At 49.7% G+C, this 23,510-nt stretch overlaps 1 protein-coding gene across 3 annotated transcripts in view; it reads left to right on the top strand.

The window, feature by feature from the left end:
* LOC109306583 (mitogen-activated protein kinase kinase kinase 3-like) overlaps positions 1–23,510 on the top strand; it is a 94,145-nt gene extending 70,635 nt beyond the window's left edge. For all 3 annotated transcript variants that reach the window (XM_019530080.1, XM_019530064.1, XM_019530073.1), the window contains exons 10-17: positions 1,996–2,063; positions 8,210–8,302; positions 12,009–12,203; positions 13,183–13,331; positions 14,157–14,288; positions 18,127–18,256; positions 18,851–19,028; positions 21,897–23,510. In XM_019530080.1, the coding sequence (XP_019385625.1) occupies positions 1,996–2,063; positions 8,210–8,302; positions 12,009–12,203; positions 13,183–13,331; positions 14,157–14,288; positions 18,127–18,256; positions 18,851–19,028; positions 21,897–22,125 (1,174 nt within the window). In that variant the 3' untranslated portion in view covers positions 22,126–23,510. The remainder of the gene's footprint in view (positions 1–1,995; positions 2,064–8,209; positions 8,303–12,008; positions 12,204–13,182; positions 13,332–14,156; positions 14,289–18,126; positions 18,257–18,850; positions 19,029–21,896) is intronic.

Raw genomic sequence — 23,510 nt, 5'->3', positions numbered from 1 at the left:
TTAGTGCTGTCAGTGCCATGCAGACCCCACGTGGTTTATGCCTTGCCTGGATACAGGTTAGGAGGCGCAACCCCCTTTTCTTTTGGGAGGCCATTTCTTTTACTCCACATTGGTGTTTAGATTCCTGCTGCTGGTTGTCACCTGCAGCATTTGCATTGCAGAACAGTAGGGCCCATGTGTAGGGGACAGGCTGCACTGTGTGTTTCAGCTCTTGAACTCTGCAGGTTTTGGCTCTGCCTCAATCTCCAGGTCCATTTAACGGTTTGTGCCTCTGTCCTGCTGGCACCATTGCACATCCAAAACGGGCTCCCCTTCTAGGCAAATTACCATTGCCTGATTTGGCCAGAGTCAAACTAGATTTCACCTGCAGCAGCAACCCAGGACACGCGGCCCAACTGCTGTTCTGGCTTTTGGAGCAAAGCGGGTGTTTGCAGAAGGGTTGTGTCTGAGAAGGCGGCAGCAGCACCAGCACCCTGCAGCACAGTGACCTTGAGACTAGAAGCTCAGGGAAGCCATCTGCAGTTGCCTGCACAATTCAAGGCAAGGAGATTGGCAGGCAGGGAGGATTATTTCAGCAATCGAGGTTGTCCTGTCAGAGTCTCAAGACAGCATTGTCCAGGGCTGCTTGTGTTGTGGCAGTCGTAGGAGGAAGCGCAATCAGCCTGCTGGTGGGAAATGCTTGGCAATCAGCTCTGACTTTCCCTGAAAGCAAAAGCAAGAATGACGACAATGGAGTCCCACACAGGGCTGCTTTTCCGCAAATTTCACAGTGCTGTGCCAGGGAGGGAGGCCATTATCCCTAGGGTAACCATATGTCTTGAGTTGGCCGGGACAGTCCTGGATTTCAGAGGCTGTCTCAGTGTCCCGGCTGTTGGAAAAAAATGAAGCAAAACCCCAGGATTGGTGGGGACCCACTCACATCTCTAGCTCCTGAGTCAGGAGCTGGGCATGTACTTGCAGGTTCATGCCGATCCGGGACTTCTGATTTAATTTTCTCCAGGGAGCCCAGTCAGTGGGCTGCTCCCTGGTCTGGACTCTGCTGGGCTGCGAGCAGAGTCACTTGCACAGCAGAGTCAGGGTCAGAGGAGGGGTGCATGTGAGGAACTGTGCAGCTGGGGCTGTGTGCTGTGCTGTCCTGCTCAGCCCTGCTTCTGGGAGCTGCAGGGTTGGGGCTGTGTGTGTGTGTGCACGCACGCGCGTGTGGCAGTTGGGGGTAGGGGTGTGATGCACACATGCTGGTGTCCCCCCACTGGTCTCGGATTCCCTTCAAACGATTGCAGTCACCTTAATTATCCTGTATGTAGTCTGAAAAGGTAAACTGAGGCTCAGAGCAGTGAGGTGACCTGCCCAAGGTCACCCAGCAGGCCAGTGGCCAAGCCAGGAATGGGGCTTGGGTCTGCCTAGTCCCAGTGCAGGACCTAATCCTCTGGGCCTTGATTAAGGGCCTACATCTCTCAGGCACTGAGTATCATCCGCTCATGCTTTGCACAGTGGGGGCTGGAGGCACTCAGCACCTCACCAAGGTTTTAAAGAAGGAAGTAAGTAGCTCCTTGGCAACATTGGAGGGAAAGGGAGCCCTTGCTGACCTGTGTAAGCACAACTCAAGGTGGGTAATGTTAAAAGGCATCGTTAAGTTGCAGACACTGGTATTAGCATTCAGACCACAACAGCTAGTATTCTTGCCTTTTCTCTATAAAAGCCGTGCCTCATTTGGTGCACATGCTGGGCAGTGAGGGTCCTGTCCAGCACAACACAAGCTTAACTTTATGTACCCAAGTATTCCAGCTTGGTGCGCCTGGGTAATGATAAGCATATGTTTAAGGGCAGTGCGGGGTGGTGGCTTGATGAGGGAAGCTTGCCTAATACTGGTCCAGCACTTCCTGCCTATTGAAAGTAGTGAGATGGGTGTCGATTGAATGTAGAAGTGATGCTGATCACTATAGTTGTCCTCTGATAAAGTAGGTGCATTCTTTTTTGTGTTTTTTTTCCCCACAGCCCACCCTATACCCAAACTCCTGTTTCAAGAAGGAAGAGTCAGCCCAAAGACAGCCTTGACTGCCTGGGTAAGGTTACCTGGGATTTATCAGCATGTCTACATTGCAGCAAAGTGGCTTTTTCAAACCTACATGTCTGTCAGGGAAAACAGAAGAAGATTCTGAGATAAAAATGATCAGCAGCAAACCAGTGCCTTCACTGCTTAGCTAGTGAATGGCCCCTGCAGCTGTTAGACCTGAAGGCATTTTAAAATTTAAGGACTGAGAGTGCTGATGCATAATGCTTGCTACTCTGATGGATCCTTGCAAATTTGCCAGCCAGCACGAGCCAGCTCTCGCCAGGTCTGATTATGGAGTCCGTTCACTTCTGCACCCAGGAGCTGTAAAGCTGAAGTTTGAAGCTAGAAGTAGGTCTCCACCATCCAGTAATGGTCTCTCCAGGACTGAACCATCCTGCTTGCCTCTTTCCTTGCCCCTTGCATTTCGCTCCATTTGGAAGATGGAAATAACCTTGTCCAATTCGCCTGTTGTTTCTAACCGGAGTTTACTTTCACCTTCTTATGTCTTGTGTTGCAGTGGATCTCCATTTGCATTAATAAGAGAAATAGTCAATATGTTTAAGGAAAACATATTGATAGCCCACAAAAACCTTTGCTTAGTGCTTAGCCAAGCATAAATGCCCAGCTGGTTAAGTCATGGAAACTTCATCATATTGTCATGACTTTCACTATTAAAAATGAACTAATGGCATTCGGCCGAGGGGATGATAACACATTTTTGGCTTGAGGCAGCACTTGCAGATTAAACCGTGGGATTTGAGCTCCCATACCAGTGCCTGTCACTGGTGTTTTAATAGGCCCCCAGTGCCTTTCCTGGTGCTTGCACGTGGCTTTCCGTGAGCCTCTTGACCTGACACAGAAGCTTGGCTGCCTGTGTTTCAGCCGGACTTTGCTTCTTGCCTGAGCTGGGGTAATGGTCAAGATGAGCTAAAGTGAGACTGAAGCCAGAAGTGGCCTCCAAGGAGCAGCTGCTGGCTCACGGCTAAGACAAACAAGCATTCAGAATGGGCCGTGTAGTCAGACTAGGATAGAGCAGAAACAGGAAGGGAAAATGAGGGGGGACGACAAAGACTTTTTAATCCCCTGTTGTTCTAGGCTACCAGTGGTGGCTTCCTCTTCTCCTCATCAGATATTTCCTGATCCCTCTCCATCTAGTGCTTGTCTCAACTGTAAGATCATAAGAAAGAAGGGCTGGAAGGAACCTCACAAAGTCAACTAGTTCAGCCCCCTGCTCAAAGCAGGGTCATCCCTGAAAAAATCATCCCACCCAGGCATCTGTCCAACTCGCTCTTGAAAACTCCCAGGGATGGAGATTTCGCCACTTCTCTAGGCAGCCGGTTCCAATACTTGACCACCCTCATAGTCAGAAAGTGCCTCCAAATCTCCAAACTAAACTTCCTCTGTTGCAGCTTGAGTCCATTGCTCCTTGTCCTGTCCCTTACGGCTACAGAGAAAAGCCCATCTCCATTCTCTAATTGTCCTTCAGGTCTTTGAAGACTGTTACAAATCCCCCTACAGTCTTCTTTTCTCCAGACTGAATAATCCTGGTTCTGTCAGCCGTTCCTCGTAAACCTTGCCTTCTGGGCACTTAATCATTTTTGTTGCTCTGCACTGGACTATTTCCAAATGGTCTGTGTACTTCATGAAGTGTGGGGCCCAAAACTGGACACACTACTCCAGGTGGTGCCAGTGTGGAAAAGTTGCTTCCTTTTCATTTACAACTGACACTCCTGTTACTATAACCCAGTATGATGTTGGCCTTTTTTGCACCAAGAGCACTCTGGCTCATATTCAGGCTATGGTCCACTGCAACTCCCTGATCCTTCTTTGCAGTACTGTAGCCTAGCCAGTAGTTTCCCAGTCTGTATTTGTGTAAACAGTTATTTTGTCCAAAGTGCAGCATTTTGCACTTGTTCTTGTTGAATCTCATCTGATTGATTGCAGACCGTTTCTTCCCGTCTATCCAGGTCATTCTGGATCATGGCCCTACCCTCCAAAGTGTCTGCAGCTCCATCCAACTTGGTGTCATCCACAAATTTTGCTAAGCATGCACTCAGTCCCATCATTGAAATCGCTAATAATGATATTAAACAATACTTGCCCCAGAACAGACTCCTGGGAACCCCACTTGGTACTTCCTCCCAACTAAAATTTGAGCCTACTTGTTGAGTACGGTGATCCAGCCAGGTATGTATCCACCTTACCATACTTTGGCCTAGTTTGTATTTCCTCACCTTGTTAATGTCCGTGGCATGGCAGACCGTTTCAAAGGCCTTGCTAACGTCAAGTTATATCACATTCACTGGTCTCTCCCTATCCCCAGAGCCTGTCACTTTATCACAGAAGGAAATCAGGTTGATGATCAGGCATGACTTGCTTTTGGTGAAGGCTCGTCAGGTTGCTCTCGGTCAGGCTGGTTGTGCCTGATCACCTTGTTCTCTTCTAGGTGCTTCACAATAGCTTCCTTGAGGACCTGCTCCATGGTCTGACCAGGTATCAAGGTCAGATTGACTGATCTGTAATTCCTGAGATCCTCCTGCATCCCTTTCTTAAAGATAGGCACTATATTTGCCCCTTTCCAATCATCCAGGATCTCTTCCAACTTCTGTGATTACTCCAAGAGGCTAGCCAATGTCTCTGAAATTACCTCAGCCAATACCTTGAGTACCCTTGGGTGCATCCCATCCAGCCCTGCCAACTTGAAAGTATCTAGCTTCTCTAAGTAATCTCTAACCTGTTCTTCTGTCGCTCAGGACTGTTTATCTCCTTCCCTAGCTTTGCTACCAGCTGCAGTCATCTGATAGCTTCCCTCTCTTTGTGAAGAATGAAGTAAAAAAGGCATTAAATACTTCAGCCCTCTCTGCATCATCGATAACTAGATTGCCTCCTGCATTCTGTAAGGGACCTATGGTTTCTGGTCTTTCTCTGACTCTTGACATACTTGTACGATCCCTTCTTTTCTGGCCTTTTTCTGTCCCTTGCCAGTTGCATGTCAAATTGTGCCTTAGCCATCTCCTAATTTTCTCCCTGCATGCCCGTGTGATTCATAGATGTTTGAGTCGGAAGAGACCTGAGCAGATCATCGAGTCCAACCCCCTGCCCTGAACAGGAAAGAGCGCTGGGGTCAGACGACCCCAGCCAGGTGCATGTCCGGCCTCCCCTTAAATACCCCTGAGGTAGGGGAGAGCACCACTTCCCTTGGGAGCCCATTCCAGATTTTGGCAACCCTTCCTATGAAGTTCTTCCTGATGTCTAACCTAAATCTGCTCTCCGTCAGTTTGTGGCCATTGTTCCTAGTTACTCCAAGAGGCGCCCTGGTGAACAGAGCATCTTCTAGTCCCTGCTGCCCTCCCCTGATGAATTTGTAGACTGCCACAAGATCACCTCTCAGCCTTCTCTTGCGGAGGCTGAAGAGATCCAGGGCCCTCGATCTCTCCTCATAGGGCTTTGCCTGCAGTCCCCTAACCATACAAGTGGCCCTTCTCTGAACCCTCTCGATGCCGTCCACATCCCTCTTGAAGTGCGGCACCCAAAACTGGATGCAGTACTCCAATGGCAGCCTGACCAATGCCACATAAAGAGGAAGTATCACCTCCTTGGACGTGTTTGTCATGCACCTGCTGATGCATGATAAAGTGCAGTTAGCTTTGCTGATCACTTTGTCACATTGATGACTCTTCTTCATTTTGGAGTCAACAGTGGCTCCAGGATCCCTTTCCGCTGCTGTGCTGCTGAGAAGGTCATCCCCCAGCCTATAAATGTGTTGGTGATTCCTTCTTCGTAGGTGCAGCGCCTTGCACTTGTCCTTGTTGATCCTTGTTGAACTGCATCCTGTTCTGTTCTGCCCATTTTTCCAACCTGTCCAGATCCTCCTGGATCATTCCCTACCCTCTGGTGTGTTAACTTTACCCCATAATTTGGTATCATCTGTGAATTTAGACAGAGTGCTTTCCACACCCTCATCCAAGCCCCTAATGAAGACATTGAATAGCACCAGTCCAAGGACCAAGCCTTGTGGGACTCCACTGTCCACATCTTTCCAGGTCAATACCGACCCATCCACCACCACTTTCTGGGTATGACCCCTAAGCCAATTTGCCACCCACATGACCATGTAATCATCTATGCCACAGTTGCTCAGTTTATCTATGAGAATATAATGATATACCATATTGAAGGCCTTCTTAAAATCCAAGTAGGCATCCACCTCAATTCCTGAGTGTAAGCATTTTGTGACCTGTTCATAAAAAGAAACCAGGTTAGCCAGGCAAGATCTACCTGCTATGAATCCATGCTGGTTGCCCTTTAGCATTGCTTTCCCCTCTCACAAATGTGATCCTTAATAATTTTTTCAAAGATTTTCCCAAGGATAGAGGTGAGACTAACCGGTTTATAGTTACAGGATCCTCCTTCTTCCCCTTCTTGAAAATGGGGACCACATCGGTCCTTTTCCAGTCCTCTGGGACCTGACCTGAACACCACGAGTGCTCAAACAGCCATGCCAGTGGCTCTGCTATGACACCAGCCAATTCCTTCAGCACCCTTGGATGAAGATCATGCGGGCCGGCTGACTTAAATACATCCAGCCCCTCCAGCAATATTCTTATTATTCTTATAGAAAGTCTTGTTTTCTTCCCTAGTAATATCAAAGTCCTGTTACCTGATCTAAGCTTTTGTCCTCTCTGTTCTCTTCCATCCAAGCTAATATTAATGCGTGGCGGTTGATGTAAATATGACGTAAGACCTTCCTGGTTCAGGGTTTAAGCCAGCCTTCGGCTCTTAGCGGTCCACATGACGGCCTTGTATGAGCGCAGGTTATTTCACATCTGCCACCTACCAGGATCTTGCATTTTCCTCTGGAGTATCTGATGCTGGCTGTGCTCTCTCAGATCATGGAGACCTGGGCTCGGTGGCCCCGAGGCCTGACTCCATCTGGCTGAAATCATGCACAGATTGGATTGTGCAAAGTTTGGTCTAAACAGGTACTACGGAGTCTTATTCCCATACCTGGATTAGCTGTTATAACCCCAGTGTGCTCGGTGAGCTAGCGGTGTTTGTTTCTTCTCTCTTCTACCCACCTTTGCCTCCCTCAGCAGCGCCTCTTCCCTTTTCCTCCCTCTTCACTCTCAAATTCCTGCTTTCTGTTTAGAAGCTCTGTTCCCTGCAGTCCCATGGTGAAGTAAGCTGCTTGCAAAAACCTATGCATCCCTAATTGAGTTAGTCTGTAAGGTGCAACTCTCCTGCTTTCCGTTGAAATCATCCCAGCCGGTGTTAGCCTCCTGGGAAAGAAGGAGACTGATCTGTGTAATGCAAGTGTGATGGCTCTGTGTGAGGGGAGACAGGAGAGTTGAGGCACTAGAGTGTAAAGAGAAAGCTAGCCAGAAGGGGACTCTCAGAGGATTTGGGAAAGGACTGGGGTGGAGTAGAGAGGAAGAACAATGAAGGAGGCCAGGAAAATGATAGAAAGGGAGAGAAACTAGAGATGAGGATGGGGAAGAGACGGCTGGAGAGGCTCTTCTCAGTGCCTCGCGGCCTCCAAGGACATCAGAGCTAGCTGGGGAAGAGGCAGGAACAGGGGATGGTCCCAAGTCATGAGAGCTAACTTGAGCCTTTAAACTTTGTAGGCCAGAGTCTGCTCTTCTTGAAGTTTTTGCCTAAGCCTCCATTGGCTTTAGTGCAGTCAGCACCAGGCCTTTTGGCCAATAATTTCTGTTAGAGCTGGGTTGGTGTCCAGTTGTCTGCTCCTGGGAGATTTCAGCCCAGAGCCTTGTGAATGAACAGCCTCCATGATGGGGCCATCTCTAACCTGGTTTTTCACTGGCAGGTAGTATAAAGGACAGGCCTTTTTTGAGCAAGGTCTGCTTTGCATATACCGAATCCCAAAATTAGGCAGTGAAGCCACCCTGAGTGCACACGCCTGCCCCCAATCTTAAGCACGCTGGAGATGGAGTTGTCAAGAGAAGGGGCTGGAAGGAAGGCCCTTGGGGTAGCTTCACTGCCTCATTTTGGGGTCTGGCACATGTGGAGAGGGAGTAGACAGGCGGGTCATGCTTCTTGGTAGGGCTCTGGATACTGCTCTGGAAGCAGTAGAGAAACATCTTACACGTTCAATGCGGAGTTAATCTAATAACCACTTTCCTCTTTATCTCCTTCCAGATTTTGATATTCCGTTTTGTGAAAGATTTGGAAAAGGTGGCACTTTCCCTAGGCAATACCACCTCTCCCAGAGCCGCAAGGACTACAGTGATGGTGAGACCACGCCAAGGGCATGTCGGGGACATTTTGGGGAGGGGGAATAGTCTCTAGGGGCTTGGTGAGCATTAAGGCAGAGTAATATATAAAGCACTGACTTAGGAACAGAGAGGTCTAAGTTCTTGACTTCCTATGGGTCTTAACAGCTCTGCCTCTCAGGTGCCCATCTGTGAATGGAGGATAACAGCACTGCCTTATCTCCATTTACAGATGGGGGGTTACAATCCAGGAGTACAATCCTGGGAAGGATGCAGGAGTGATTGCCAGATGCTAGGATACTATGGCCATGGAAGAGTCTGAGAAGGATAATTGAATAATGTGTTTGTGGTATTGGTATATTGTGTTGGAAACTGAGCTGAGTAACTTCTGTTCTCTAGGATGAATATCCCTGGCCTTTAGTTTCATCCTGCTCCCCTTCAGCAAGGTAATGGATGCAGCATCAGTGTGAGCCAGCTGGAAGTGATTTCAAGATAGGGAGGCGTGTGTGTTGGTGAATAAAGTCAGGACTGGCCTGTAGGGCCCTTGGCTCTGTTCCTCCCTTTGCTGCTGACACTCTTGGACAAGTCTGTTGGGTCTAAATATTTAAATATGGCGACTCCAAGCATTTAAATTATATGTACACAAGCACCTAAAGTCAGGCCATACATGATTGCCTTTACCTTTTTGATTCTTTTGCCCTTTGATGGCCTCAGTTTTGAAACTGTGTTTTCCCTCTATGGAATGGGGCTAATCCTTAAGAGCAGAACTACTCCCATTTTAGCAATGGGGACCAGAGATAGAGATGAAGTGATCTCGGCACTAACTGGAAGGAAACTCAGGTTTCCTGAGTCCCCAGGCAAGTGCAAGACCCTCCTTCGTCACAGTTCACTGAGTCCTTTTGATAGTTGCTGAGCTTTATCACAGTGGCCACAAGCCTATCTTAATTTTCCCCGCGCAGCCAGCTCTGGCTGGACCCTCCTCTTCTAATGTAGCACCCTGGGTGTCTGCCTCGACCAAAACATAGGCTCTGCAAATACGGATTTTGCCAGTATATTTCTGTCCAGTGCTGTGAGACCCTCTTTTAGAGAGAAGTTAGTCATGGACAGGTCCCAGCCAGGGCCACCGCAGAGAGACATGAAGGTGCAGCGTGGGCCTGATCTTGCAAAATGCCGAGCATCTAATAGGCTCATGCCTTCCATCTTGTTCAGCTTTTTCACTCTCTCAGCGGCTGTTTCTACCCCTTGCCCTGTTGCTATGTCTCCCACTTATCTACTGGTGACCTTCTCCTGTCCCTCATTTAGCTATTTTTGATGGGGTGTATGTCCGTTCCCTGCACAGGGGTTTTCTCACAGAGCAGCAGGAACTTTGCGGGCTGGCATGTCGTGTGAATTCAGGATTTTCTGCTTTCCCAGATTCAGCTGAGGAGTACTGTGGTTCAGAGATTATCCTGTTGCCTTCCCCTTTTCCCAAGGCACAGCGTTTAACGTGTGGCAGGCAGTCCCTAGCATGCTGGGCTGAGATCATTGGTGCTACCACAGTCCAGCTGATCCTCATCATCCTCACCAGCGCCTTTCGAAATCCCATTTAAGAAATATTTTTATAAAAAAGTCCTTCTTGCCCTGATTTAACCCCTTCCTTAAGTTTAACAAAACAAAGACACACAGACCGGCCATAATGTCAACCCTTTGCAGCCGGACTTTAATTTAGAATTGTTATAGTGATGAATGGCTGATCTAGAGGTCAATGATTCCTGTGGCAGATCTTACAGACCGGCAGCATCAAGTTGTCAAAGTTCAGCTAAGTTTAGGTTTTCTTCTTTCCTGTCAGAATAGCACAGACCTATTGAAAGCAGGAATAATAGGCCCGGGGTAGAAATAGGAGACATGCAAGAGGTGAAATGTGTAAAAAATAAATAAATAAATACAAAAGGAAAAGGAAAGAGGTTTTGGTGTTGGAGACTGAGAGTAGAAGGAAGGGAGCTCAAAGTGAACCTAGATAGTTAATAAACGGATTGAGATGCTACCAGGAATCCTCTACCCATGAGGATTTACCCCAGCCACCTCCATCACTGACCACACATCATTCCACGGCGGCCAGGCTTGCCACGTCTCTGCTTCAGTCATCAGCCAGGCATTTTTGTATTTCCACCCCTGCAATGCCAGGACTTTTAGTAGTGGCAAATGCTCTGCTGAGCTACAGTTTTCCCTCTTCCTTCAGCTTCCTTGTAGCTTGCATTGGGCTTAGACTCACCCAGGCAGCTCATCAGGCTGTTTCATTAGGAAGAAAACAATTAATTCTGCAATTAAGTTCTGTGTGGAACAAGCAGCCCGAGGAGCGTTCCCAGAGCTTGTGGCTTGAATTACCACTTGCTGAGTCACCGGGTCAGCGGTTGCCTGATTTTGGGGTGGAGGGCAAGGCCCAGGGTTTTCTCCATTTTGTTTTCCATGGGATTAATTTTGAGTGAAGGCTGAAGGAACATCGGGAGGGCTGGCTGGAATCTGCTGCTTGTGAAGGACTCGATCTGCCTCAGTGCTTCCCATCAGCTCCCCATCATTTCATGCCACCAAGATGGTACAATCAGTGACGCTGATCTTTTTGCGCTGTCTTGTGTTTCGATTCTCTAGCTGGGATGAAGGTTATGCTGTCATGAAATTCACCTCTTGGAGCTACGCAAGGGTCACCCTGAGGACAGCAAGAAATGTATGGTCTGGCAGGTTCAGCAGTGGTTTTGGATTTAGAGACCTAGAGCTATTTCCAGCTGTGCTGCCTGCCAGCATGGGGACCTTGGGCAAGTCACTTAACTGCCCATGCATTTTAGGCACTTTTATACATGCTCCAGGAGCGGGGAGGGAGCACTTTAGAGTGACTCCAAGACCCACTTTAATTAAAGCGCTGCCACATCTTGTGTATCATTGTCCCTGCGCTTAAAAATGGTGGCGGGGGCATTTGAATAGTGACCCCCTGCCACTATTTTTAAGCTTGGGGGTGCTGATGCACGTGATGCAGGAGGATGCTGAAGTGTGGTAGTTGCTTCAGCAGACTCGATTAATCAAGTCTGGTCCGATGCACTGGAATTCCAGTGCACTGGAGAAGCCTTGTTGCTCCTGTATAGGCACCTTGGTTTCCTTGTCTGTAAAATGGGCCTTAATAATGCCAGCTGTCTTGGGAAAGTGCTTTCAAATACACTGATGGAAAAAAGTATGAATGGTGTATTACTATGACTCTTCTCCAACTTAGTGAGCTAGCTAGGCAGCTTGTCTTTTCTTCTTGAAGCAAACATTATTGCCTTTGGGTGGTGGTGGTGATGTTTCTATTATGGTGATAGAGACTGCAGTTAGCAGTCGGGGTCCTCCGATCATGAAAAGACGGATCCTGCTGCAAAGATTTCGCAGCCTAAATCTTTGCACGTCTCCTACGCTGTATTACATTTTGTAAACCAGTTCAGCTGACTGGTGCAAGCCCTGTGGAGATGCTCTGAATCTGTTTAATCCTGGTTTACATTGGCTGGTCCTAAACTGATTCTTCACTGCCTTCAGCTGAGGTTCCAGTAAGACTACACACATCTGTGCAGGGTTTGGCATGGGCTGAACTAGCCTTTTCTACAACCAGTTTAAACTGGAGATACTTTGAACATAGACTCAGGTCAGACCAGGGGACAAGGGATAAGAGCTGGACACCACCAGTCATGTGTCCCATCCTCAGCTCTCCTGTTTTCCTCACGTAGGCCGAAGGACTTTCCCAAGGAGCTACGTCCCCCAGGAGAGCCTGTTCCAGCTTGTCCCCTCCAGCAGGACAAAGAGCTTTAATGGGGACAGCAAGCTGAGCACCTTACAGTATGAAGAGCACAGGACCAAGCGCTGGAACAACTGTGAAAAGGGTTTGCAGGTCTTCAGCACGTCCCCCACGAAGTCCAGGAACTGTGAGTGAACTTCAGCAGCTGGTGGTCAAAGCCATGGCCTGGCTGTGACATTGTATTGGGTAGGGTCAGCAGATGGGGAAACCTCTGAGGAGAGTCCAGATGCAGGGGGAAAGGTGGGGGAAGAGTATTTCAATCCGCTTCCCCCTCAGATTTGAACTGATAATAAACAGCCCAGCAGCATGGCACTTCTGAGGCACTGAGCTAAGGCCCTGATGTCTCATGGTCATGCTGTAGATGTAGATCTAATTCCATCTTGGAAAGCTATGTGCCCTCAGCAGTCCCAAAGGGACAAATTATTCCCCACTCCCTCCTCCCATCAGCTGCGTGTAGTACTGGGTGCTGTTTACCAGCTCTTGGTTTCCACTCCAGCAGTGGCTGCCTTTCATGAGTCTGAATGGGGAGACACCACTCTTCATCGCAGACCACTCTGAGCTGTGCCGCAGGGGAGAGACCCTGTATACATGTCGTCTTATTGGGCCTGATTCTGGGCAGATTGGGAACACTGTATTTCCTCACATACAGTACATCCTGGAATAAGATATCTTATTTTTATATCTTACTGCAGATCTTATTTTTTAAAAGGCAAAACAAAGCAAAGATCTTTCCTTGTAGTAAGTAACTGAGTAACAGGTAGGGAGTGGAGCTTGCTCTGTTCTGTTCCCTGTGGATCATGTGCAGGCTTTGCTTTGGCTTTGGCCTGGTAAGTGCCACAAACTGTTGTTGTTGTACTTCCTTGCATATAATGCACATTCCAGTTTCCAGCAGCTGCTTTTTGGGGGAAAAAGTGTGTGTTGTATGTGAGAGAGTTTGATAACTCCACTGACACCTGGGAAGAGCAGGGCTCCAGGGTCACTCTTTCTGGAAGTGCCTCACTCATTACACAGCACACAGAGGAGCTACTTTTGGCAGGGTCAGATGAGCCTGTAGGTGGTCATCTCTCTGCTACATCCTTATTCAGTTCTCCCTGCCCTTTCTGTAGCCCTGCAGGCTCCCGTGAACTGGAGACTGGGGAAGCTCCTTGGCAGAGGTGCCTTTGGGGAGGTTTACCTCTGCTACGATGCTGACACAGGCAGGGAGCTGTCAGTGAAGCAGGTGCCATTCGATCCAGACAGTCAAGAGACAAGCAAGGTGGGTGAATGAAGCTGGATTGAGCCTTCTCGAGTGCATCAGGGAGGGTTTCCGGGGGGATCACAGCCACGTTTTGTGGCATCGTGGGGGACAGTATTAGCTGTCAGCAGCAGCCAGTGATACTTCATCCCTTCCAAGCCCCTAAATGTTACTGGCCCAGCCTATGCCTCAGTTCTGCTGTCTCCCATTCTGTCCTGCCCTTTCCGCTCTTCCCTTTTTCCAGCTGCCATGCTCCATCCATCCATCCATCCATCTCCTTCCCATTCCTGCCTCTAGGCAGCCCGTGCAACTGGTGTTCCCCTCATTTCTCTCTCCTGATAGCCCAGACTTGTGCAGAAGAAACCTAGTAAATCCCTCTAACTCCCTCTCTCTTCCTATGTTTTCTCTGGAAACATTTCAACACAACTTCCTGCTGTGGCATCCGTCTCTGTCTTGCAGGCCATCATCTCCTATGGGCGGTACTCATTTTCACATCTGGGCTTTGTACCACAGATTTCTTGTGTTGGACGCTGGCATGCTCAGCTATTCTGTGCTGTTCCCCATGCCTCAAACCTGGGACAGCAGTGGTGTGGCTGTGGAGGGTGGACCAATATACATTGCTCAGAGGTGGCTGCGCTGCTCTCGGTTCAGGACGCAGCCCAGGTGAAGCAGTGTGCTGTGATTGAGCTTGGCATGACAAGTTTATCTTCTCTGTATGACCATGTGGCTCTGAGGATACAGTCAGTGCTTCACAAGTCCTGGAAGATAAGCTAGAGAGCCGCTGGGAGGAATGAGGCTTATTCTAGGCTGTTCTTTTCACTGCACAGCGTGTTTGTTCCACTACAGGAGGTGAATGCCTTGGAGTGTGAGATCCAGCTGTTAAAGACCCTCCGCCATGAGAGAATAGTCCAGTATTACGGTTGTTTGCGTGACACAGAAGAAAGGAAATTGTCCATCTTCGTGGAATACATGCCAGGGGTAAGTACGGCCATGGCCAGCCCACATGGCTAAGAGTAGACATAGATCATCCTGAACTAGAGAGGTTTGGAGTCAGAGCCAAGTCCCACAGCTTGACCCATATATCTGTAAAGGGCCAAAATGAATTGAGGATCCAGTTGCCCCGGGACTGTTGGGTTAAAGTCAGACTTCACAGCCTGACCCCTCTGGTTCGCCATCAAGTCATAATTCCAAATTTCTTTGCACTTTGGAGCAGCCGCATCCTGATTTGGATCTTTCAGACCCCCTGTCTGAGCACCTGGTTAGTGTGTGATTGGATTCAGAACGGGCTTCAAATTTGGGGCATTCAGGCCCGTCTGTCATTATGATTACTGAGTATTTCACAGATTTCATAGACGTTAGGGCTGGAAGGGACCTCGGAAGATCATTGAGTCCAGACCCCCCACCCAAAGGGCAGGAAGTCAGCTGGGGTCATAGGATCCCAGCAAGATAAGCATCCAATTTGTTCTAGGAAAGATTCACTGTCAAAATCTCAGCTCTCAGCTGCATTGCTAACTTATATATATTTGATGCATGCATGGAAACGCATTGCTGATTACCTGGACAGCTCTGTTCTCTGAAACTACCTCATCTCACGACAGTGTTGCTTTATTGGGTATCCCCTGGTTGTGACTCTGTTTGTGTATGATGACACATCTCCAGGGACAGCGTAGGATTAACATGCTTTAATGTGGAGGAAACTAAGGAGATATAACTCCAGCTCTTTTTCTCAATTCTTCAGAATGTAAGTGGCATCGCCTTAGCCTTGTTACACGTTAATTTTGGGCAGCTTCTGGAGCTCTTAACCCCTAGCTTGTCCGCACGTTAATGCCTTTAAGTGGCTTAAAACATGCTTTATGCCGTTCAAATTATGCCACTGCAGGGCATGATTATCTCTGATCCACACAACCCAGCTCCTGTTCGATTAAGGTGCAGCCACTCCCCACAGACGTGCCACTCAAATTGAAGTCCTCCGGTATCCCAGGATGCAGTGGCCTCTCCCCTTCCCTTGTGTCCTGTGGACTGTCATGCCCCCGGCTGCTAAGTGGAGCTGCAGCTTTTCTATTTCCTCCAACTTCCAGCACCCTCCCATCCAGGAGCGGTGGCTCAGGCACCTTTCCCCACCAGCACTGAGCCTCTGAGCAGGTGGCCGCTGCTGGACCCCATGCTTCTCCCTCCCTGCCAAGCCCTGGGAAGTGGAGGACAACACGGGAGCCCCCAGACCCGACGGGGCTCTGACAAGTCCTGATCTCCAGCCCCATGGCTCCAGCAGCGCCTGGCTTCATGTACTCGATACATGTGCAGTGCAGTGAGAGCTGGCAGCAGCGGCTGTGGGGTGGGGGGCAGCCTGCTGCCAGGGAAGCTGCTGCTCCAGAGCCAGGCAGCTGTGGGGGCATCCAGGTTGTGGGTGCAGGGCTCTGCCACTGCCTGGGGCTGCTGCCTGGGCCTCCCGGGGTGTCCGTCTGCTCCCCTGCGTGCTGCTGATCTGCCCCCACTGGGCCCAGGGGCACCGAGGGAAGTGGGGGCAGTGTGGATGTGGGGGTCAGAGCTGAGGGGGAGGATATAGGGGAGGGAAGGCAGGGTTGCAGCTGAGCCCCCCTCAAGCTGAATTTGTCCGGGCACTGGGAACAGGCTGATGGATGCACCAGGACATGTGTAACAGCAGGCCATGAGCATGTGGGATAGTGACCTCCCCAGCCTTAACCGTGAAAGACCCTGCCATCTCCCTCTTCCATACATAGAAATCATGGAGATGTAGGGCTGGAGGAGACCTCCCTGCTCACCGGGCCGCTAGTGGCAAGTCACAGCTGTGCAGGTGGGAGACGGTCGGAGAAGGTTTCTAGTCTGAAGGTGCGACTGCTCCGAACTCCAAGCTAGCTCTAAGCTGATCGGCATCTGGGCAGCTCAAAGTACAGCATGTAGCAAGGCCCTTAGAGTTCACTGGCCAGGACCGCACCTTGTACGAACCAGTTATCCATTTACATTACCTGGCGACGCATCCCTTTTACTCTGATCCATCCGTTTCTTACCCACCACCCCTGTGTTTGCCCTGTAGACTCTGAGGCTGCAAGCACTCACCTATTCATAGACTGCAGAGTCAGAAGGAACCAACAGACCTGGTCACAAGTCGCTGTTACGACTAAAAATTCCCACTCAGAAGATCCCCATGTGAAAAACAGATTTCCACAAACTGCACATCTGCAAGCCCCTCAGTTCAATGCTCTCTAACCACGGTCGCCTTTCTGGCAGCTCTAGTTACAGGCTCTGACGCAGAACCAGAAGAATAAGCCCTGGCAGCGTTATCGACCCCCTTGCTGCTCGCTCTATCACACACTGATGTCTGTTCCCAGTCAGGAAGCCAGCACTGATGCTGTGGCTTTTCCAGAGCTGCACAGAGTGGCCTGTTTGTTTTTCTAGTGATAAACCAGGGCTCTGACTAAATAAAGATTGACTTTCATTCTGCAACAGTAGCTTGCTTCACACCATCATGCAGGGCTCTGCTTCCCCTGCCTCCCTCTCCCCTTGCGGTTGGTGGATGAGACCTGGATCCCCAGCTATAGGGCAGCAGCACTGAAGTGCTTTGTCGACCCACGACTGGGAAGAGCTGTGATGAGGCCAATCTACTAAGGAGCCTTCTGCACCAAACTGGCCTCGCAGTAGCTCAGCGAGTTTATCATTAATCTATATAAATACTGCATCTCCTGTTCTTTCCCTTCCCACCTAAATGTCCTGCTAGTGAAAGGGACTGGCCAGTTTGACTCCAGGAGCAGAGGAGGCTCTTAAGTGGACTCACCTGGGTATGGTGCTAATACCTGTGCCCCATCCCACAGAGGGAAGACTGGGGTCACCAGAAGGCCAAAAAAGTTTGGGGGACAGATACCTAACAAGGGAATAATGATGGAAAACCCTGGGCAATGCCAGCTGCAGTGAGAAGGAGGGGGGTGGGTTTTTCCCAAGAAGAGCACCTCTGGCTTTGGAAGAGGGAAGGAACGAATCAGACCTGGAGCAGAGCAAGCTCAGGAGGTGTAAGGCACGAGGAGTGTTGGTGGAGGGGACTGTAAGTGGGGAACCTCTGGCACTTGGGCTAAAAAGTCCTTGCCTCAAGCACTCAAAACAAGTGCTTTTAAATCCGGAGCTCCTTGCCCCAACCCTTGCGGAGTCACCTGTGGCATTGTCGGGCTGATTTCCTAGATGGGGCTGTGAACGCTGGAGGCATTGTTGCCTCTGATTTGACAGACGTAGTCCTCGGACGTGAGCAGTTCGGGCTTGTACCCTTCAGGTGCCTTTCTTCAGATGCCCGGGCTAATGATGTACGGTGGTCACAAGAGGGGGGTAACGACCTAAGCTGTGTTAACCTAAGCCAGTGGGGGCCAACGTATTTGGCAGGTGTGCTATAGGTTAAGTCCCATGCCCACCCCAAGTGCCACCCCTATTCTGTTACCCAGCCCAAACTGCTGCTCTTCTTTCTGCTCCCTGTCCCATCTGCATTGTGTTCCCAGCTCCCTCCCTGATCCGCTGTGTGCCATGCAGAGGATGCCTGTGCCACTTGTGGTATTATTCATGCTACAGATTGGCCACCCATGGCCTAGGCTCTGGGCAGTTCTTCTATCGCAAACCAGCTCTTTACACTTTTCTCTTCTGCCCAGAGGAGTATTGTCCTGTGGGACCAAACCCTGGATCGGTTATGTATGTCCATGACACTCTGGCATCATCACACGACGTTTCACAGAGCCAGAAAGATAGAGATCACATAAATGTAAAAGCCATCGCAGTGCAATGGGCCAGGCTCACCAAACCCCAATGATTTTCTTTGCAACAGGGTTCAATAAAGGACCAGTTAAAAGCATATGGTGCCTTGACCGAGAACGTCACCCGGAAATACACGCGGCAGATTCTGCAGGGAGTTTCCTACTTGCATAGCAATATGATTGTACATAGGGATATTAAAGGTAAGGAGCTAATAATGGGAAACCTCCCACTTATTTAAGGTCTTCTGATATGTTGGGGGGACTTGTATGCTGTGTGGTCAGGGCGCAGTCCCGGGAGCTACAACTCCTGGGTTTTTGCCCTGGTTCTACCTTAGGCTTGCTGGGCATTTTCAAACATGTTATGTAGGCCTGAATTTTCCTGGTGGCCTCTGGCTGCAGTTCGTCTGGGGATATGCTTTTGGCTTGATTTGCAGAGATCCTGTTGCCAGCATGTGAGCTGTGCACTTCTCAAAGTCAGGCCTGAGGCACTTGGCACTCAAGAACTGTGGCATTGTAAGTGAGGAACTGTTGTTGGCCTCAACTTTTCCAAAACTTCTTTCTCCATGAAATGGGTTAGTGCTGTGAGGTTGCCTTAATTGCAGTGCTCATTGTGTGGGATTTTCAGAAGGAGCTGGTAGAGAGAGGACTCCTACATAGTGCATTAACGTAACCAGATATTGCCTTTTTACCTCTGTGGAGCTACCGGTCATTGGTCTGAGTGTTTCTTACTTTTGCTTGGTGTGCTCTGGCCTGCAGCTCCCTCTATTGTTTTTTTTTTTTGTGCCTGACCTGTAGGTGCCAACATCTTGAGAAATTCTGCTGGGAATGTTAAACTCGGAGACTTTGGGGCCAGCAAACGCATTCAGACCATCTGCATGTCTGGAACAGGAATCAAATCTGTCACAGGAACTCCTTACTGGATGAGCCCAGAGGTGATCAGTGGAGAAGGCTATGGGAGGAAAGCAGATGTGTGGTAAGAAATGAAGTGGGCCTGTTCATTGAAGTGGGTTTCTATTGTAGCCATCCATTTTAGAAAATCATAGTGGTTAATTTTCCAAGAACAGCCGGTCAAGTTAGCATTTAAAGACCACATGGTCTATTGGCCTAATGTTACAACTGAATGTTAGGACTGGAGAGATTAATGATTTTGGATGCACCAGTCTTTGGGACATGAAAAAGGAGGATGGTTTTCCAAGAATGCGCTCTCAGCACTTGTGAAATTCAGGCCACCTTGAGCGCAGAGGTAAGTTGCCGTGTTGGCCTGAAGTCAGACAGAAGGTAGTGCAGGGCAGCATCTTAGAGACTTCTAGCATCTGACTGATTAGGTTGTGGTGTACAAAACCTCATACCTCTGAACTAGACAGTGTCTAAGGTGCCAACCTGCCTTTTCTTCAGCTCCATCAGGGTGTTTCAGGCAGAATGGGAAATCATTTTGGATGGTCTTGGCCTTGAGCAAGATCTGTTTGTGGCTCCAATGTGCACTTGCTTTTTGATACAAGTGACTTTGCAGGACCCTGGTGGACACTAATTTTAGTTCTCTCGGGGTTGACTGTTAACAGGAAGCCCTTCTAAGTATCCATGACCTTCCTCAGCTCCAGGGGACCTATGGCAACTCTATAATTCTGGCTTTGGATATTTGCACTTTGACCCTGGTAAATGGGTGCTCCCCTCCCTCACCCCTGCTGTCTTATCAGCCTCTGAGGTTTTCATGATCGGGCCCGGAGCCTAACCAGCTGGAATGACTGCAGTGATGGTGCCAACAAGCTTCAGCATTGCTGTGTGCAGACAACACCTCTTCCCTTGTCTTTCCAAATAAGCCAGGGCAATGGGAATGAGTTACTGGAGCTGCTTCGCACTGGTGGGGAGAAGGCCAGAGGAGCCTTTGGCAGGCTGCCTGTCACTTGCTCCTGTCACTTGCTCCAGTTGATAGGAGGGAGGTACAGCTAGCTCTTGTTAAAGGTGATTACAAGTCAGGGTTGCCAAGCTGGCTTAAGGAGGCTAGAGAATCCATGCAGGTGCCAAGACTTCTCACCAAGTGCTGGGAAGCTTTCAGGACATTTCCCCACCCCTGCATTTCTGCCCTGGATCTTGCTAGCTGCTGGGAATTCAGCTCTCTGCAAACCAGCACAAATGCTCTTGCACTACTTAAGCCTGGAGGAGGGCTGCACTAAGTTGGATCTCTGTGCTCCAAGCCAGGCTAGTGGTGAAGGGGTTAGCTTAGGACTCACTCAGATTAAACTTTCTGCTCTGCCACAGGGTCTGGGTCACCTCAGGCAAGTCATTTAAGGCCAGAGCCTCTCTGCCTTGGAGGGTGTGAGTGTGATCCTGTTCCTTCCTTCAGTCCCTGAAAGAAAAATATCTCTTTATGTAACACACGTCATCTCAGCCTTAGGATCAAGTCACAAACAGCAGCGAGAAGGGGAGTGGGGGCGGGGAGGATGTCTCCACCCTCTGTGTTTCAAACATGTGAGCAGGTACAGTAGGATTACATTTAGTAGCCTAAGCTAACTCAGGTTCCTGATTCACTGGTTATGATGTTGTCAGATTTTTCTAAGGTTTGTAGAGCCCAGAAGATGTGGGTCAGCGCCCAACTCCCTCTGAACCTACCTAGGTGCTTTTGAAATAGGTTCCTATCTGCACAGAAGCACTTTGAAACCAGGCCGAAGTTTTCTGCTCAGCATTGACTTTCCGTGAAACTTCACCTATCAAGTCACTTCTGAAAATAGGATCTAGCCACCTAAGTCACTTGAGCCTTACTGTGGGGAGCAGCAGAGCTTAAATACCTTTAAAAAAGCTGCGTCTCTGTGTTTCCATTCTTCATCTACAAGTGGAAATAATAGTACTTCCCTGCCTCATAGCACTGTTGTGTGGATACGTACCAGTACAATGAAAACTGAAGGGCACTGGGATGCTGTGATAATGGACCCTGAACGTTTCTGACAACAACAAGTTTTTCAGCCCTCAGGTGGGAAATCTGTAAAAACGGAAGGGTTTGCTGAATTAAATGAATAATACATTGCTCCAGAAGCTTTTTAAGTTAAATTGCATTTATTTTGCATTTTGCCTCACCACCTCCGAATATTTATTGTGCCGTATGCTGTTATCTGTCAGCTCTGGAGCTACCAATTTGTTCAAATCAAGAAACAAATCAGGCCTCTTGCAGGATTGTTTCTGGCAGCCTGAAGCCTCATGCAGGTGACGCTGAATCTGTTAGCACTGATGGTGCCTTGGCAGTATACCTGCACAGCTGGAGAGCCTTAGTGACCTTTTGTGTTATAAATGAAAGCAGAAAATGTGCGGCACAAATTGGCAACGGTGTGCATTTGCGTGTGTGAATCTGCTGAATTGCAGAGCATGCTTTGTTCTCATGGCCTGCTTTAACTTAGGGCTTCAGAAAGACTTGCTGACCCACGCACAGGATATCCACTTCCAGAATGATCAGTGGGGGCTTCTTAAAACCTCGAGTTCAGGGAGTTTCACTTGTAACGGAACAAGGAGCAATGGTCTCAAGTTGCAGCAAGGGAAGTTTAGGTTAGATATTAGAAGAACTTTCTCACTAGGATGGTAATAAAACACTGGGACAGGTTACCCAGAGAGGTGGTGGAAGCTCCATCCTTGGGGGTTTTCAAAACCCAGCTACACAAAGCCTTGGCTGGGATGCTCTAGTTGGGGACGGTCCTGCTTGGAGCAGGGTTTGGAGGTCCCTTCCAGCCCTCGTTTTCTGTGATTCTAATGAGCAATTTCAGGTCGGATGCCTGGGGGAAGGGGATGAGGCAGCATGATGGCTGGATGAACCCTTTTGCTTCTCTAACCCTCTCGCTCTTCCTGTTCTTCATTGCAGGAGCGTGGGCTGCACTGTGGTGGAGATGCTAACAGAGAAGCCGCCCTGGGCAGAATTTGAAGCCATGGCAGCCATTTTCAAAATTGCCACGCAGCCGACCAAGCCGCAGCTCCCAGACGGCGTCTCGGACTGCTGCCGTAACTTCCTCAAGCAGATCTTTGTGGAGGAGAAGCGGCGGCCCACAGCAGAGGACCTGCTGAGGCACCCCTTCGTGAGCTGCAGCCTCTAGCCCCTCACGAGGGGAAGGGGAAATGCGGGCGGAGGATACGAGGGGAAGGGAAGGGAAACAAAACAGACCCATGGGCTTATGCACTCTGAAAACTCAGCCCTCAGCCTCCCGTCTGTGTTGTTCCAGGCCCCCTCGGTCTGAGGTCGCATGATCAATCGCACCTCACGGTCAGCAAGGGGACCAGTTTCTAAACTGCACTTATGCACCAGCTGGCTGTGGAGAACAGCTGTCACCATGACTTGGGCTAGAAGCAGTTCAAAATTAGGGGTTGCCCTCGTAACACATCAGTGGTCGGGTGAACCACAAACTGAGTAGCCCTGTTGCCAGTGGGTGTGTGGTGGCACAGAGGAGCTCGGGATGCCAAGCAGTCATCATGTCGCCTATCTCCAAGGCATGAAGTGGACCGGATCTACCACCCCTCGCTGGGCCACTCTGAAAGGAGCACCACCAGCCACATCCTTGAGGGCAGCCGTCACTGTCTTGGCAGAGAAAAAAGGGTGCCCCGTAATAGTCGCTGCAGGACTTGGGCGTGAAGCAGACCGAGATGAATCCAGGATGAGGAACGATTGGCACGCGTGCCTCAATCCATTTGAAGAGGGAAAGAAGTCCTCTTGTGGGAGCTGAAAATGGGAGGCGGTGGGAAGCCAGTGACCATAACAGCATCTCCAGCTCTTCAGAGAGGCCAGATTCACACTGCTTTGTGCCTTACGTGGCTATAGTCAATCAGCGTTACCCTGATTCACCCCAGGGTGTCCAGTCAAGATGTGGCTGCCCAAGCAGTCCTGTTGACTCTGCATTCCCGTGCCTGCAAAACAGCTCAAATGCAAGGCGTTGCTTTTGCCTGGATGCAGAAAGCTGCCCGTGAGAGACTGACTGCCAACGGTTGCCAGAGGACATTGGGTCATTTGTTGTCCAGCAGACAAGTGGGTCTCAATGGGACCTGCCGCTCAGTACAAGCCAGTTCTTCAGGGCCTGGTCCTGAAACAAAGGGGGAGGGGACGGGGGTGGGGCATTTCTTTGAGAGCAATTGTCCTCTCATCTTCCTGTCTTTGCCAACCTGTGGCCAGTGCCGTTGTGCTGCTAACAAAGGGTCCAGTGTGCCAGGGACCGTGCACCTGGCACTGCATCTTGCAGGACCGGGTCTCATGACAGTGCAGAAGAGTTGTCTTTTTCCACCCCACCATGGAGGAGCACAAAGGCTCAGCTCCTCCAAGTGAAACAGTGGAGATGCACACACCAGCTGCAGGCTCATCCTGCTGGGCAGCGCTTCATCCTGAGATGCCCTAGGGGCTTCCAGTGCCTGGGAATCAGGATAGGCCTTGATTCCCAGTCTGGCAGAGCCATGAATTTGTCATCTCTGGGCCCCGCTCTGCAAACAGCACGAG

This window comes from Crocodylus porosus, unplaced genomic scaffold (assembly GCF_001723895.1).
Source record: "Crocodylus porosus isolate Cpor-Errol unplaced genomic scaffold, CroPor_comp1, whole genome shotgun sequence".
NCBI classification, from domain to species: Eukaryota; Metazoa; Chordata; order Crocodylia; family Crocodylidae; genus Crocodylus; species Crocodylus porosus.
Note: the sequence above shows the minus strand (reverse complement) of the source record. Positions and strands in the feature narration are given on the sequence as shown.